The sequence below is a fragment of the Oncorhynchus masou genome, chromosome 4 (genome assembly GCF_036934945.1).
Source record: "Oncorhynchus masou masou isolate Uvic2021 chromosome 4, UVic_Omas_1.1, whole genome shotgun sequence".
NCBI classification, from domain to species: domain Eukaryota; kingdom Metazoa; phylum Chordata; class Actinopteri; order Salmoniformes; family Salmonidae; genus Oncorhynchus; species Oncorhynchus masou.
In genome coordinates, this window is record NC_088215.1 from 11,333,674 (window position 1) to 11,347,643 (window position 13,970).

A 13,970-nucleotide genomic window follows, 5' to 3' on the forward strand; every position below is an offset into this window, starting at 1 on the left:
GATTTAGGGTTGTAGCTGGTGGGTTCCTTGATGATTTGTGTGAGATTGAGGGCATCTAGCTTAGATTGTATGACTGCCGGGGTGTTAAGCATATCCCAGTTTAGGTCAACTAACAGAACGAACTCTGAAGATAGATGGGGGGCAATCAATTCACATATGGTGTCCAGGGCACAGCTGGGAGCTGAGGGGGGTCTATAACAGGCGGCAACAGTGAGAGACTTTTTCTAGAGAGATACATTTTTTAAATTAGAAGCTTGAACTGTTTGGACATAGACCTGAAAAGTATGACAGAACTTTGCAGGCTATCTCTGCAACTCCTCCCCCTTTGGCAGCTCTATCTTGACAGAAAATGTTGTTGTTGGGGATAGAAATCTCAGAATCTTTGGTGGCCTTCCTAAACCAGGCTTTTACAGGCTACAGAAGTCAACAAATGAGAGCGCCTGGAAACACACAGGGCCTGGGTTAACCTCTACATCACCCGAGAAACAGAGGGGGAGTAGGATGAGGGTACGGCTAAAGGCTATCCAAACTGGTCATCTAGTGTGTTCCGGACAGAGGATAAAAGGAGCAGATTTCTTGGTGTGGTAGAATAGATTCAAGGCATAATGTACAGACAGGGGTATGGTAGGGTGCGTGTACAGTGGAGGTAAAACCTAGGCATTGAGTGACGATAAGAGAGGTTGCATCTCTGGAGGCACTAGTTATGCGAGGTGAGGTCACCGCATGTGTGGGAGGTGGGACAAAAGAGGTATCTGAGGCGTTTTGAGTTGGGCTAGAGGCTCCACAGTAAAATAGAACTGATAACTACCCAAAACAACTGTATACAAGGCATATTTACATTATAGAGAGACATAAATCGAGGCATAAAGCAATCACAGGTGTTGATTTGGAGAGCTAGCTAAGACAACAATGGGTAAGACAACAACAACTACTCAGCTAAGACAACAACAGGTAAAATGGTGATGAATGGGCAGAGAGGGTCAGTTAACTACACACAGGGCCTGAGTTCGAGGCTGGGGCCAACAGATAAACAAAATAAACAAAATGGAGTACCGTGATTAATGATCAGTCCAGCAGGCATCAGCTATGTAGCTAAGTGATCATAGGGTCCAGTGAACAGCAATAGATGAAACCGGGAAGCTGTTAGGTAGTCGTTACTACGCTAGCAAGCGGGAGACACAGCGTTCATAAAGTTAGCAGGCCGGAGATAGCAGAAGCTTCTTCACCAACGTCCAACAAACACCTCTTCAACCTCAGGAGGCTGAAGAAATTTGGCTTGTCACCAAAAGCACTCACAACCTTCTACAGATGCACAATTGAGAGCATCCTGTCGGGCTGTATCACCGCCTGGTACAGCAACTGCTCCGCCCACAACCGTAAGGCTCTCCAGAGGGTAGTGAGGTCTGCACAACGCATCACCGGGGGCAAACAACCTGCCCTCCAGGACACCTACACCACCCGATGTCACAGGAAATCCATAAAGATCATCAAGGACAACAACCATCCGAGCCACTGCCTGTTCACCCCGCTATCATCCAGAAGGCGAGGTCAGTACAGGTGCGTCAAAGCTGGGACCGAGAGACTGAAAAACAGCTTCTATTTCAAGGCCATCAGACTGTTAAACAGCCACCACTAACATTGAGTGGCTGCTGCCAACATACTGACTCAACTCCAGCCACTTTAATAATGGAAATTGATGTAAAAAATGTATCACTAGCCACAATGCCACTTAATATAATGTTCACATACCCTACATTACTCACCTCATATGAGTATATGTATATACTGTACTCTATATCATCTACTGCATCTTGCCATCTTTATGTAATACATGTATCACTAGCCACTTTAAACTATGCCACTTTATGTTTACATACCATACATACATTACTAATCTCATATGTATATACTGTACTCGATACCATCTACTGCATCTTGCCTATGCCGTTCTGTACCATCACTCATTCATATATCTTGATGTACATATTCTTTATCCCTTTACACTTGTGTGTATAAGGTAGTCGGGGAATTGTTAGGTTAGAAGGCGAGGTCAATACGTTGACTTTGTTGTCCTTAAGCCATTTTCCCACAACTTTGGAAGTATCCTTGGAGTCATTGTCCATTTGGAAGACCCATTTGCAACCAAGCTTTAACTTCCTGACTGATGTCTTGAGATGTTGCTTCAATATATCCACATCATTTTCCTACCTCATGATGCCATCTATTTTGTGAAGTGCACCAGTCCCTCCTGAAGCAAAGCACCCCCACAACATGATGCTGCCACTCCCGTGCTTCACAGTTGGGATGGTGTTCTTCGGCTTACAAGCCTACCCCTTTTTCCTCCAAAACTGTAATATCCTATGTTTCACGGAATCGTGGCTGAATGACAAATGACGACATGGATATTCTACTAGATATAAACGCTGCACCGGCAAGATAGAACAGCACACTCCGGTAAGGCGGTCTGTGCATATTTGTAAACAACAGCTGGTGCACGAAATCTAAGGAAGTCTCTAGATTTTGCTCGCCTGAAGTAGAGTATATTGGGATAAATTGCAGGCCACACTACTTGCCTAGAGAGTTTCAGCTATACTTTTTGTGGCTGTTTATTTACCACCACAGACAGATGCTGGCACTAAGACTGCACCCAGTCAGCTGTATAAGGAAATACGCAAACAGGAAACCACTTACCCAGAGGCGGCGCTCCGAGTGGCCGGGGACTTTAATTTCCATCAACATGTTAAATGTGCAACCAGAGGGGAAAAAAATTCTAGATCACCTGTACTCCACACACAGAGACGAGTACAAAGCTCTCCCTCGCCCCCAATTTGGTAAATCCGACCACAACTCTATCCTTCTGATTCTTGCTTACAAGCAAAAATTAAAGCAGGAAGCACCAGTGACTCGGTCTATAAAGAAGTGGTCAGATGAAGCAGATGCTAAACTACAGGACTGTTTTGCTATCACAGACTGGAACATGTTCCGGGATTCTTCCGATGGCATTGAGGAGTACACCACATCTGTCACTGGCTTTATTAATAAGTCCAACGAGGACGTCGTCCCCACAGTGACTGTACGTACATACCCCAACCAGAAGCCATGGATTACAGGCAACATTCGCACTGAGCTAAAGGGTAGAGCTGCCGCTTTCAAGATGAGGGACTCTATCCCAGAAGCTTACAAGAAATCCTGCTATGCCCTGCGACGAACCATCAAACAGGCAAGCGTCAATACAGGGCTAAGATTGAATCATACTACACCGGCTCCGACACTTGTCTTATTTGGCAGAGCTTGCAAACTATTACAGACTACAAAGGGAAACACAGCCGTGAGCTGCCCAGTGAAAAGAGCCTACCAGATGAGCTAAATCACTTCTATGCTCTCTTCGAGGCAAGCAACACTGAGACATGCATAAGAGCATCAGCTGTTCCGGACGACTGTGTGATCACGCTCTCAGTAGCTGACGTGAGTAAGACCTTTAAACAGGTCAACATACACAAGGCTGTGGGGCCAGACGGATTACCAGGACGTGTGCTCCGAGCATGTGCTGACTAACTGGCAGGTGTCTTCACTGACATTTTAACATGCCCCTGATTAAGTCTGTAATACCAACATGTTTCAAGCAGACCACCAGAGTCCATGTGCCTAAGAACATAAAGGCAACCTGCCTAAATGACTACAGACACGTCTATATCCATGAAGTGCTTTGAAAAGTTGGTAATGGCTCACATCAACATCATTATCCCAGAAACCCAAGACCCACTCCAATTTACATACCGCCCAAACAGATCCACAGATGATGCAATCTCTATTGCACTCCACACTGCCCTATCCCACCTGGACAAAAGGAACACTAACGTGAGAATGCTATTCATTGACTACAGCTCAGCGTTCAACACCATAGTGCCCTCAAAGCTCATCACTAAGCTAAGGATCCTGGGACTAAACACGTCCCTCTGCAACTGGATCCTGGACTTCCTGACGGGCCGCCCCCCAGGTGGTGAGGGTAGGTAGCAGCACATCTGCTACGCTGATCCTCAACACTGGAGCTTCCCAGGGGTGCGTGCTCAGTCTCCTCCTGTACTTCCTGTTCACCCACGACTGCATGGCCAGGCATGACTCCAACACCATCATTAAGTTTGCAGACAACAAAACATTGGTAGGCCTGATCACCCTATGCCCTAAGAATTGTCAAAGACCCCAGCAAGTCCAGTCATAGAAGACTGTTCTCTTTACTACCACATGGCAAGCGGTACCGGAGTGCCAAGTCTATGACAAAAAGGCTTCTCAACAGTTTTTACCCCCAAGCCATAAATCTCCTGAATAGGTAATCAAATGGCTACCTGGATTACCCAGATGTGTGCCTCCCCAACCCATCTTTTTATGCTGCTGCTACTCTCTGTTTATCATATATGCATAATTACTTTAACTATACATTCATGTACATACTACCTCAATTGGGCCAACCAACCACTGCTAACCGGTGTCTGTATGTAGCCTCACTACCTTTATTGCCTTACTACTGTATATAGCCTGTCTTTTTACTGTCTTTTTACTGTCTTTTTACTGTCTTTTTACTGTTGTATTATTTCTTTACCTACCTATTGTTCACCTAATACATTTGTTGCACTATTGGTTAGAGCCTGAAAGTAAGCATTTCACTGTAAGGTCTACTCCTGTTGTATTCAGCATTTCACTGTAAGGTCTTCTCCTGTTGTATTCAGCATTTCACTGTAAGGTCTACTCCTGTTGTATTCAGCATTTCACTGTAAGGTCTACTCCTGTTGTATTCAGCATTTCACTGTAAGGTCTACTCCTGTTGTATTCAGCATTTCACTGTAAGGTCTACTCCTGTTGTATTCAGCATTTCACTGTAAGGTCTACTCCTGTTGTATTCAGCATTTCACTGTAAGGTCTACTCCTGTTGTATTCAGCGCACTTGACAAATAAACTTTGATGTCGACCTCTCTTCACATGGATTGATTGGATGCTTACACACGGATGATGTCATGCATCAACATCCATTCTTGCGTGATTCCGTATGCACGCTCGTGTGGTCCTTGTAAATTGGAGCGTCCCATGAAGTGCATATCAGGCTTCGAGAAACATATCTGTCGACAAGAAATAATACAGGCTAGGCTCTAATAAATTAGAGTAAGCTACTTGGTGGTTTGAATTGTGATACGGCAAACTGTTACGGGGCAGACTCCAACAGTGAGAACAGTGAAAGGACAAGCGGGATCTAGTACAAGAATACTTGGAGGAATACTCCATTTATTCTTTGGGCCCAAACCACCAGAACATGAAGTAAAGCGATGCGAATTCAAGTTGTTGGGGAATTTGTTATTTCACTGGTGTGGAGTTCACTCTTCTGCACCCACCAATCAATTCCATGTAGCTTTATTTCAAAAACATCTTGGAGGCTTGTTGTAGCTGATGTGATATTTTTGAGTGCATGTCTGTCTGTGTGAATTTTCAGCACTTAGTTTGATTCCTTTGTATTTTAATTTGAACCTCTTTTATATACATTTCTGAATATATTTTAGTTTAATGATCTATAGGCTAGTGTTTTTCCCTACATGTCTGCATGTGTACCAACCATATGCTGGGATTTCCCTGTATTTTCATTACTTGCATGACTTGTCAGTAGACAAATCAAAGAGCAGGATTTTTACCTCTCACCAGTCTCGCCATTACCAAAATTACATTATGGCAAGCAAATATTATTTTAGCAAACAATTATTGTGATTTCATCCTATATTGTCCTCAACATCTTTTACTCCCTTGCAACAGTTGTGGGATACACACACACACACTCATGCACACTCAATCCCTTTCCCCCACAACAACCATAGACTCAGATTCTCAACAGTTGCACCATCCCGGAGCCCAACTCAAGAAAGGTCTTGATTTACAAATGCATATACAGTTGCAGCTGTATGAGAAGGCCTGCAAAACTAAGCAAAAAATGGGCAGATTTGATTAATAATTGTCACGTCCTAGGTGATGGAGGTATACCCCCTTCCCCTGAAACATCCACACATAGTCCCCCGTTGTGACAATGTTCCCAAGCATCTCCGTGCAGTCAGACGTTTAATTGTGTGCCACCACGGCCACAATAATATGCCCCCTCTCTGAATGTCGGTGGGACCCCCCTCCCCATGGGTTACCGCAGCTAGTGTTGCTAGCACTGCCACTGCCTGGTTGGGGGCACCCCACCGGCTAGGTACAAGGTCGTCAAGGTTCTCATTAGCAGCTTTGAGGATTTCCTTGTATATTCTCTTCCATCAGGGGGCTCTGGCTTTGCAGTACCAACCCTGCGAGGCAGACTCAGAATCTTGAGGGGGCGGTGCTGCTCTAGAAGGTCTCTGACCGCATTTTGGCTGCATACAGGCCACTTACAACAGGCCCATAAAATAGATAGGGACTTCTCCTTAGTATCTGGGTCGTTCAGGTGGGTGTCTAGAATATAGGGTTGTGGACTGTTCCATCAATATGGGACCATAAATAAGTAATTTAGATGTATCATTTATTTTTTAAATGCTGTTCCACCATGATAGGACAAATAAATATGATGTATAATTCATTATAAAATGTTTATTCCTCATCTGCACAAAGTTGAAAGCTCTCTCACAATCCCCCTGCTCACAGACATACATTGGTTCTGGGATATGCAACCATTTCCTTTCTCACTCACTTAACGGCACACTTTCCCAAACACCAAAAAACACACACCACACCATCCATCTCAATACATCCATACACAACCAAATACTGTGCCTTCTGTGTCTATCTCCACCATGTTGAATTAGTGCTTTTGTGTTCCAATTCGTTATATTGTAGATAGAAAAGTTATATTTTTTGTTGTATTATTACAATCCATAACATGGCTAGAATTGTGTGTTTCATTATTTGCCTCCTCTATGAGAACTTTGTAATTTTTAGGATAGCCATGGAGTAGTCTTTGTGTCTCTGAACAATTGGTTATCAATTTACAGTTTATCGACGATGAGAGCTACGCGTTTCCCTTTCAATCAACTTTCCTTGAAGGTTGGATACAGAACTTTGCGCCGTTCTGCAATTTCCTTTGGAAACTGGTCATTCATGCCAGCAAGTATTTTACCCAGGCTTTTAACCTTTATTTTTTGTTTAATGAACGCAAATTTGGCGAAGATTGGGCGTTCATACCTGCGCATTCTCTGTCCAAAGCGGTGTACACGTTCGAGTTGGAATTTTATCCATAGCTTCGCATGGAATCTGAAGCGCTGTGAAGAGGAACTCTCTAACTACACATCCAGGAACGTGTCCTTTCTCTTGGATACCTGTAAGTAACAGACCATCTCTCATGGATCTAGTCTGTATGTCAAGTAAGGCTTTTCTCAGAACGGTTTTCTCCTTTTTAAGTTCATTAACTTAGGTTTCAATCTTTTTGACGGTCACTTTTAGCTTGTGTCTTTCTACAATGTCGCAGCTTTTTCGTCACTCATCTCGAGGCCTGCCTTGAACTAGTCAGTAAGGATATAAAAGAGTTGAAGTATGCCCTGTTTGTCATTTATTGATTTTAACAGATCGGTTTCGACCTTTACTATTCCCGATGGTGAAAATTTTAAATCGTCTGTATATTTGATTTACAATGTACTAATAAAACTAACAGTAACAGTCATATGTTGGCGGTTGAAGATATCCCTCTAGTGATGTGGGGGCTGTGCTTTGGCAAATGGGGTGGGTTTATATCCTACCTGTTTTGCCCTGTCCAGGGGTATCGTCGGATGGGGCCACAGTGTCTTCCGACCCCTCCTGTCTCAGCCTTCAGGAGTCATGCTGCAGTAGTTTATGTGTCGAGGGGCTAGGGTCAGTCTGTTATATCTGGAGTATTTCTCCTTTCTTATGTGAATTTATTTATTTACTCTCTCTCTCTCTCAAAAGACCCCCAAGCGTGAGAGACATTGTGGTTAAATAACTTCCGCCGCCGACAGAGATGGCCGCCTCGCTTCGCGTTCCTAGGAAACTATGGATGGACGCAGGAGGGGAGTATGGACGCAATGCGGAATATATCCCAGTCCACGTGATCGAAGCAGTCTTGAACCGTGGAATCAGATTAGTCGGACCAGCATTGAACAGACCTGAGCCCGGGAGATTCTTGTTTTATTTTCTGTCTGTAGGCAGGGAGCAACAAAATGGAGTCGTGGTCAGCTTTTCCGAAAGGAGGGCGGGGGATGGCCTTATATGCGTCTGGGAAGTTAGAATAGCAATGATCCAAGGTTTTTCTAGCCCTGGTTGCGCAAATACATGTGCTGATACAATTTAGGGAGTCTTGTTTTCAGATTAGCCTTGTTAAAATCCGTAGCTACAATGAATGCAGCCTCAGGATATGTGGTTTCCATTTTGCAAAGAGTCAAATAAAGTTTGTTCAGGGCCATCGATGTGTCTGCTTGGGGGTGAATATATACGGCTGTGATTATAATCAAAGAGAATTCCCTTGGTAGATAATGCATTTGATTGTGAGGAATTCTAAGTCAGGTGAACAGAAGGACTTGAGTTCCTGTATGTTGTTATGATCACACCACGTCTCGTTAATCATAAGGCTTACCCCCGCCCCTCTTCTTACCAGAAAGATGGTTGTTTGTCGGCGCGATGTGTGAAGAAAACCAGCTGGCTGCAATGACTCCGTTAGCGTCTCTCGAGTAAGCCATGTTTCCGTGAAGCGAAGAACGTTACAGTCTCTGATGTCTCTCTGGAATGCTACCCTTGCTCGGATTTCATCAACCCTGTTTTCAAGAGACTGGACATTGGTGAGTGGTGCGCGATGTGCCCGTCTCCGGAGCCTGACCAGAAGACCGCTTCGTTTGCCTCTTTTACGACGTCGTTGTTTTGGGTCGCTGGCTGGGATCCATTCCGTTGTCCTGGGTGGAAGGCAGAACACAGGATCCGCTTCGCAAAAATCATATTCCTGGTCGTAATGATGGTGAGTTGACGTTGCTCTTATATTCAGTAGTTCTTCCCGACTGTATGTAATGAAACCTAAGATTACCTGGGGTACCAATGTAAGAAATAACACGTAAAAAAACAAAATACTGCATAGTTTCCTAGGATCGCGAAGCGAGGTCGGCCATCTCTGTCGGCGCCGGAAGCCCACATTTTTACCTCATGTTTCAGGAAGTGATGTCACTGAGTACTGCCCCTATATATAGGACCTTCCACCCCCACCTGGGATATGAATGTCTGATGAAAACCTAAGGGTCGAAACGTTGTTATAAATAAACATCACCTGGGAGCATGAGCAGCAGTGTCCGGCGTTTTCCTTTCTGTTTTCCAAGAGTTTCAAATAAGCAACCATAGCCTGCTGGTCCTGGATAAAAAAACAGTTAAGAAATACTGTTCTTTAGCGGTTATTTTTGGTACAATTGTGTGTCCGATAGTTATCTTGTATGAGTGCCAATGCGCACTGATCGGATTTTCCCCATCGTTGATATCTCTACAGCTTCCATGTCCTCCAGCTACTGCGGTAACTCAGACCCCCTTTCATCCAGCCGTCAAGAAGCCCTGCCCATCTCCCACTACCCTCTATGAGGGTCAGCATCATCACCAGCGTCTCCACCACCCTGCTGTGTGCTGTCATCTTCTAATCTGGGGAATCCTGATTGTGCTACTGCTAAAGAGACGGTGCTCTCGGAACAGAAACTGGGACGCTTTGGCTCAATATGTATCAGGACTCTTAACACTACAGGCATATGGTTCATGTCTGTTCAGTAGCATTATCAGCTCTTGTTGTTTAGCGTAAAAAAAAAAGATGAACAAAGTGGATGCCATGAGACCTGAGACCTGTCCTGTCTGCAGGTCTAAACAATCCACATACACCCTACAGGTTGCTTGCTTGGCTACCCAAACTCCTTGCTCCAGCCAAACGCTACACCACGCCCACTGACGCTAGTTTCTTCTCCGCAATGAATCTGGATCTGAGTAACCCCCCCGATGAATTCTAGAATGGAAATCCAATGGAATGGAAATCCAATGGAATGGAAATCCAATGGAAATCCATTCTAGACCATCTGACAGGTCCTACAAACTGATGGGTTGGGCTAGAGCCAGAACAGTTGAGTAAAGCACCGTTTTGAAAATTCATCATTGGCTTTGATACTCTGATTGGTTAGAGATGATCCTATCCCTGATGAATTTGTTTGGTACAACCTCTCATTTTGATGTCATCACAAATGACTTCAATGGTGGCAGTCTCAGACTGAAGTACGTTGCGAATGATACAGCAGCGGAATAATTCAATTTGAGTCGTCAGGCAAACAGGTTACATATTTCGAGGGAGAAAACCCCCCAAAGATTTATGTAGGGTTATGTTACTAAGCTAAATGTAGTATTCAGATTTCATGTTTCTATTACGTTTTGATTATTTACATAATTACAATATGTATGCCATTGAACTTATAGGATTTATAGCCATCTCTTCCTTCTGTTGTACTTTTTCAGTTAGCCTTTTATAATTGTATTTATCACAGTAGAACAACAGTCTTGTTAGTTAAAATCTAATTGATTACTTGTTAATAAACATATGAATAGACTCTTCTGGGGAATGGTATAAAACCTTTTCCTTTCTGCTTGTTTTGTTCTAGCTTGACACTAGACGGCAGTCTCTCTTCAATAACTGAGTGAACTGGCAGCCAGAGGGTTGCTGGCTTCAATATCCATTCAGCTACTTTCCACTGTTGTGCTCTTCAGCAAGTCCCGTTTACCCTAGATCTCCTGAGGCTGCCCCCAGCCTGTGATGTGTGTGTTGTTGTGTGTCAAGTTGGGTAATGTAACAGCAAAAAGATAAATAAAGTTAGCATTGAAAAGTGAAAATGATCCAGGGGTCATATGGTGATAGTACAGGAAATGGTACCCTGATGAAAGACAGAATGAGTTCAATTTGAATCATTTCCCCAGACAAAGTGCAGTACTTTAGTAGGCTACTACAATACACCCATTGACGCTATGATAAGATGACGACACATATCTAAAAAAAAAGGGTTGTTGTTTAGATGGTGTATAATGTTCAATACTGATGGTTGAGGAGGGAGTGGTGGTTGAGAAGGGGCTTTGATGACATTGACGCCATTTCCTCTGTCTTTAAAAGTCAGACCGACAGAGAGACAGCAGTAACCAGGGCTTAAGTGATGGAGATGTTACTGCACTGGTGTCTGCTGTCGATCGGTTTCTCTCTCAGCACATCGACCACAGCAACAGGTAATAATATTTTTTTCTCCCAACATTGAATTTAGAGTCACCAGTTTGGGCTCTGTTAAGCCTTTTTGCACCAGGAGCAAAGTTTACACTAGAGGCAGTTTGCACCTGTTTTTAAGATGGGGGGGAGAAAACGGGTTCAGCCTTTGAATTTCCACTCTGACGTTTTTTTTGTAGAAACATGTTTATCTATGTATTACACAAATTCTCCAAATCATGGTTTATCTTAACATTCGCCTCTTTTCTATAGAAGCCATTCTCTGGGTGAAGACAGGGGAGAAGTTTACCATGAAGTGCTCCACCACTCTAAAAGACCAGGAAGGAATGTACCTGTATGTTGGGCTGAACAGGGACAGGGAGGTGCTGTATTACCACAGGCGTGACTCCACGCTGTCCACCAGGAAAGGCTACTGGGACAGAGTGAAGACTGAGGGACCTGTGGACCAACTGACCATCACCGTCAGTAACCTGATCATAGAGGACACAGGAGTCTACTGGTGTGTTTACACAAATGTCAACAAATCCACGTTCAAAAATGTTATCACCCAAGGCAAAGGGTCCACTCTGGTGGTGGTGAATGGTAGGTGTGTGTTTACACTCTAGGGCAGGGGTATTCAACTCTTACCCTACGATGTCCAGAGCCGTCTGGTTTTCTGTTCTAGCTGATAATGAATTGCACACACCTGGTGTCGCATGTCTACATCAGTCCCTGATTAGAGGGGAACAATGAAAATAAGGAGTTGAGTTTGAGGGCTCTAGGGGATGTGATATTCTCATGAATGAACAATCAATTTCACATGTAGAAATGTGTGTAATCTAGAACCCAGACTAGTGTTTCTCAATCTGTGGTTCATAGACAGGCTGTGTTCCAGACTCATTTAGTCAGCTCTTGAGGGTTAGTTTCATTATCAACAACCATAGCTTGCTGGCCCCGATACAAACTATTTGAGAAACACTGTTCTTCAGTGGCTTTTCTTTTATACAACTCTGTCTCTGATAGTTATTTTGTGTGAGTGCTGCAGCATACTGATTAGATTTTCCCATTTGGTGATGTCTTCCACAGACGATGTCCTACAGCTGCCATGTCCTACAGCTACTGCAGTAACGCTGACCCCCTTTCACCCAGCCAATGAGAAGCCGTGCCCATCTGGCGTGGTAAACATCATCATCATTAGCATCTTGGCCATCCTGCTGTGTGTCATCTTCCTCATCTGGGTTGCTCCACTGGTGAGTGGGCTGAAGGTTGCCTTGGTGATGGGTCAATCACGTGTATCTGTCAAAACGTTGTCCTTTATCAAAAAGTTGTCCTCGTCCTGCTAAACATGTTCAGAGCATAACACTAGTGTGCAGATTTATATTTTGTTCTAAACTCTGTCAAAATACAATGTCCTTTCAATGTCATTGTAGTGACTGAAATGGACAAAGGGCAATTCAGGTGCATCATTTTTTTAATCAATGTCCAAGAATATTTAAAAAGTGGTTGAATAAGACAATATGATTGCTTGTAGCGCATAATATATGAATGAAGCAACATTCCTGTTTCACAGGTGAAGAGGTGCTGTAAACAGGGAGGATCCATACCCCAGGTCATTCCTGAGAGTCTCTATGAAGACATGGCCAGGAATCACACTTGTCCACCTGACACACAGGCTTTCAAAGGAGGAAGTAGGACCACTGAGTAGCTTCTTTAAATGCTTTTTCTGAATATTGCTTCTTTACTTTCTCAGAATTGAAAAGCCTGTTCTGCTGTATTTCACAGTTCTAGCCTCAATGCAAGTCTTAGCGGTAAATTGTTTGTGTGTGTCGCACCATAACATGCTTATGTGTGTGAATAAATTCTCTATATGGAAAGTATTTGTATTTCAACAGAAGACCAGCGGGAAGCAGGGAACAGCCAATGTTACATTCCAGGGCTATTCAACTATATTCCTACGAGGGCCAGATGTAAAAAAAACAACAACAAAAAAATCATTTCAGGGGGGCGGACATTTTCCACATGCGACGCACACATTTCTCAATAAATAAGACAACTACAGTGCTTTTCACTTTGGCACTAAATGTAAAATTTTGGGCCGCCAGTTGAATATCCCTGTTTTAGTCCATAAGGTGTAAAGTTGATAGCGATGGAGGCCTACCTATACCTTTTTTTTCAATACATCATACGTCATAAGTTTTACATTGGTTTTTAGTTTGAAACAGTGCTGTGGTGAGTAATGTTTTTAGGTCACTGTCACTGGACCACTCAGAAAGCTGTTCCAGTGCATGGGGTCTGCCACACAGTCAAAAGAGCTTCAACGTTAAAATGAGAACAGTTTGTTAAGACCTTTATTATATTTGATCATAGGTACAACTATTTTAGCTGCCTAAATTTGATCAGGTACATCCGGATAGAAGCCTACGAGTCAGTTTCAACTTCCTAAAAATTATTTCCACTTTGAATACCAGTTCACATGTAAAGTATGATTTGGGGTGAGAAACATATTCACACCGTTTATTGCCTTTTAATCAAAATATTGATACATGATTAATAGTCATGTGATATTCAACTTGTGCATTCATGTTTATGTTGTATTTGTATACAGTTGAAGTCGGAAGTTTACATACTGTTACGAATCCCTTTTGGCCCGACAGTCTAGGGGGGATGGTAATGAGACCCGTAACATAATAATTATAATAGTGACAAAGTAAAAGTGTGAACGAAATAACCAGGACAACTGAAATTTATTTGAAAACACACG

General features: G+C 43.4%; 1 protein-coding gene across 1 annotated transcript; it reads left to right on the forward strand.

Moving 5' to 3' along the window:
- The first annotated feature begins 11,138 nt into the window (after nt 1–11,138).
- On the forward strand, nt 11,139–13,770 carry LOC135520659 (uncharacterized). The gene is made up of 4 exons (XM_064946379.1): nt 11,139–11,235; nt 11,483–11,812; nt 12,296–12,459; nt 12,780–13,770. Exons 1-4 carry the CDS (start codon nt 11,166–11,168, stop codon nt 12,912–12,914), a joined length of 699 nt encoding a protein of 232 aa, XP_064802451.1. The 5' UTR covers nt 11,139–11,165; the 3' UTR covers nt 12,915–13,770.
- The last annotated feature ends 200 nt before the right edge of the window (nt 13,771–13,970 follow it).

Coding starts and splice junctions, on each gene's coding strand:
- LOC135520659 (XM_064946379.1), top strand. CDS start 11,166: ATGGAGATGTTACTGCACTGGTGTCTGCTGTCGATCGGTTTCTCTCTC. Junction 11,813..12,295: donor CACTCTGGTGGTGGTGAATG/GTAGGTGTGTGT, acceptor TGTCTTCCACAG/ACGATGTCCTACAGCTGCCA. Junction 12,460..12,779: donor TCATCTGGGTTGCTCCACTG/GTGAGTGGGCTG, acceptor CCTGTTTCACAG/GTGAAGAGGTGCTGTAAACA.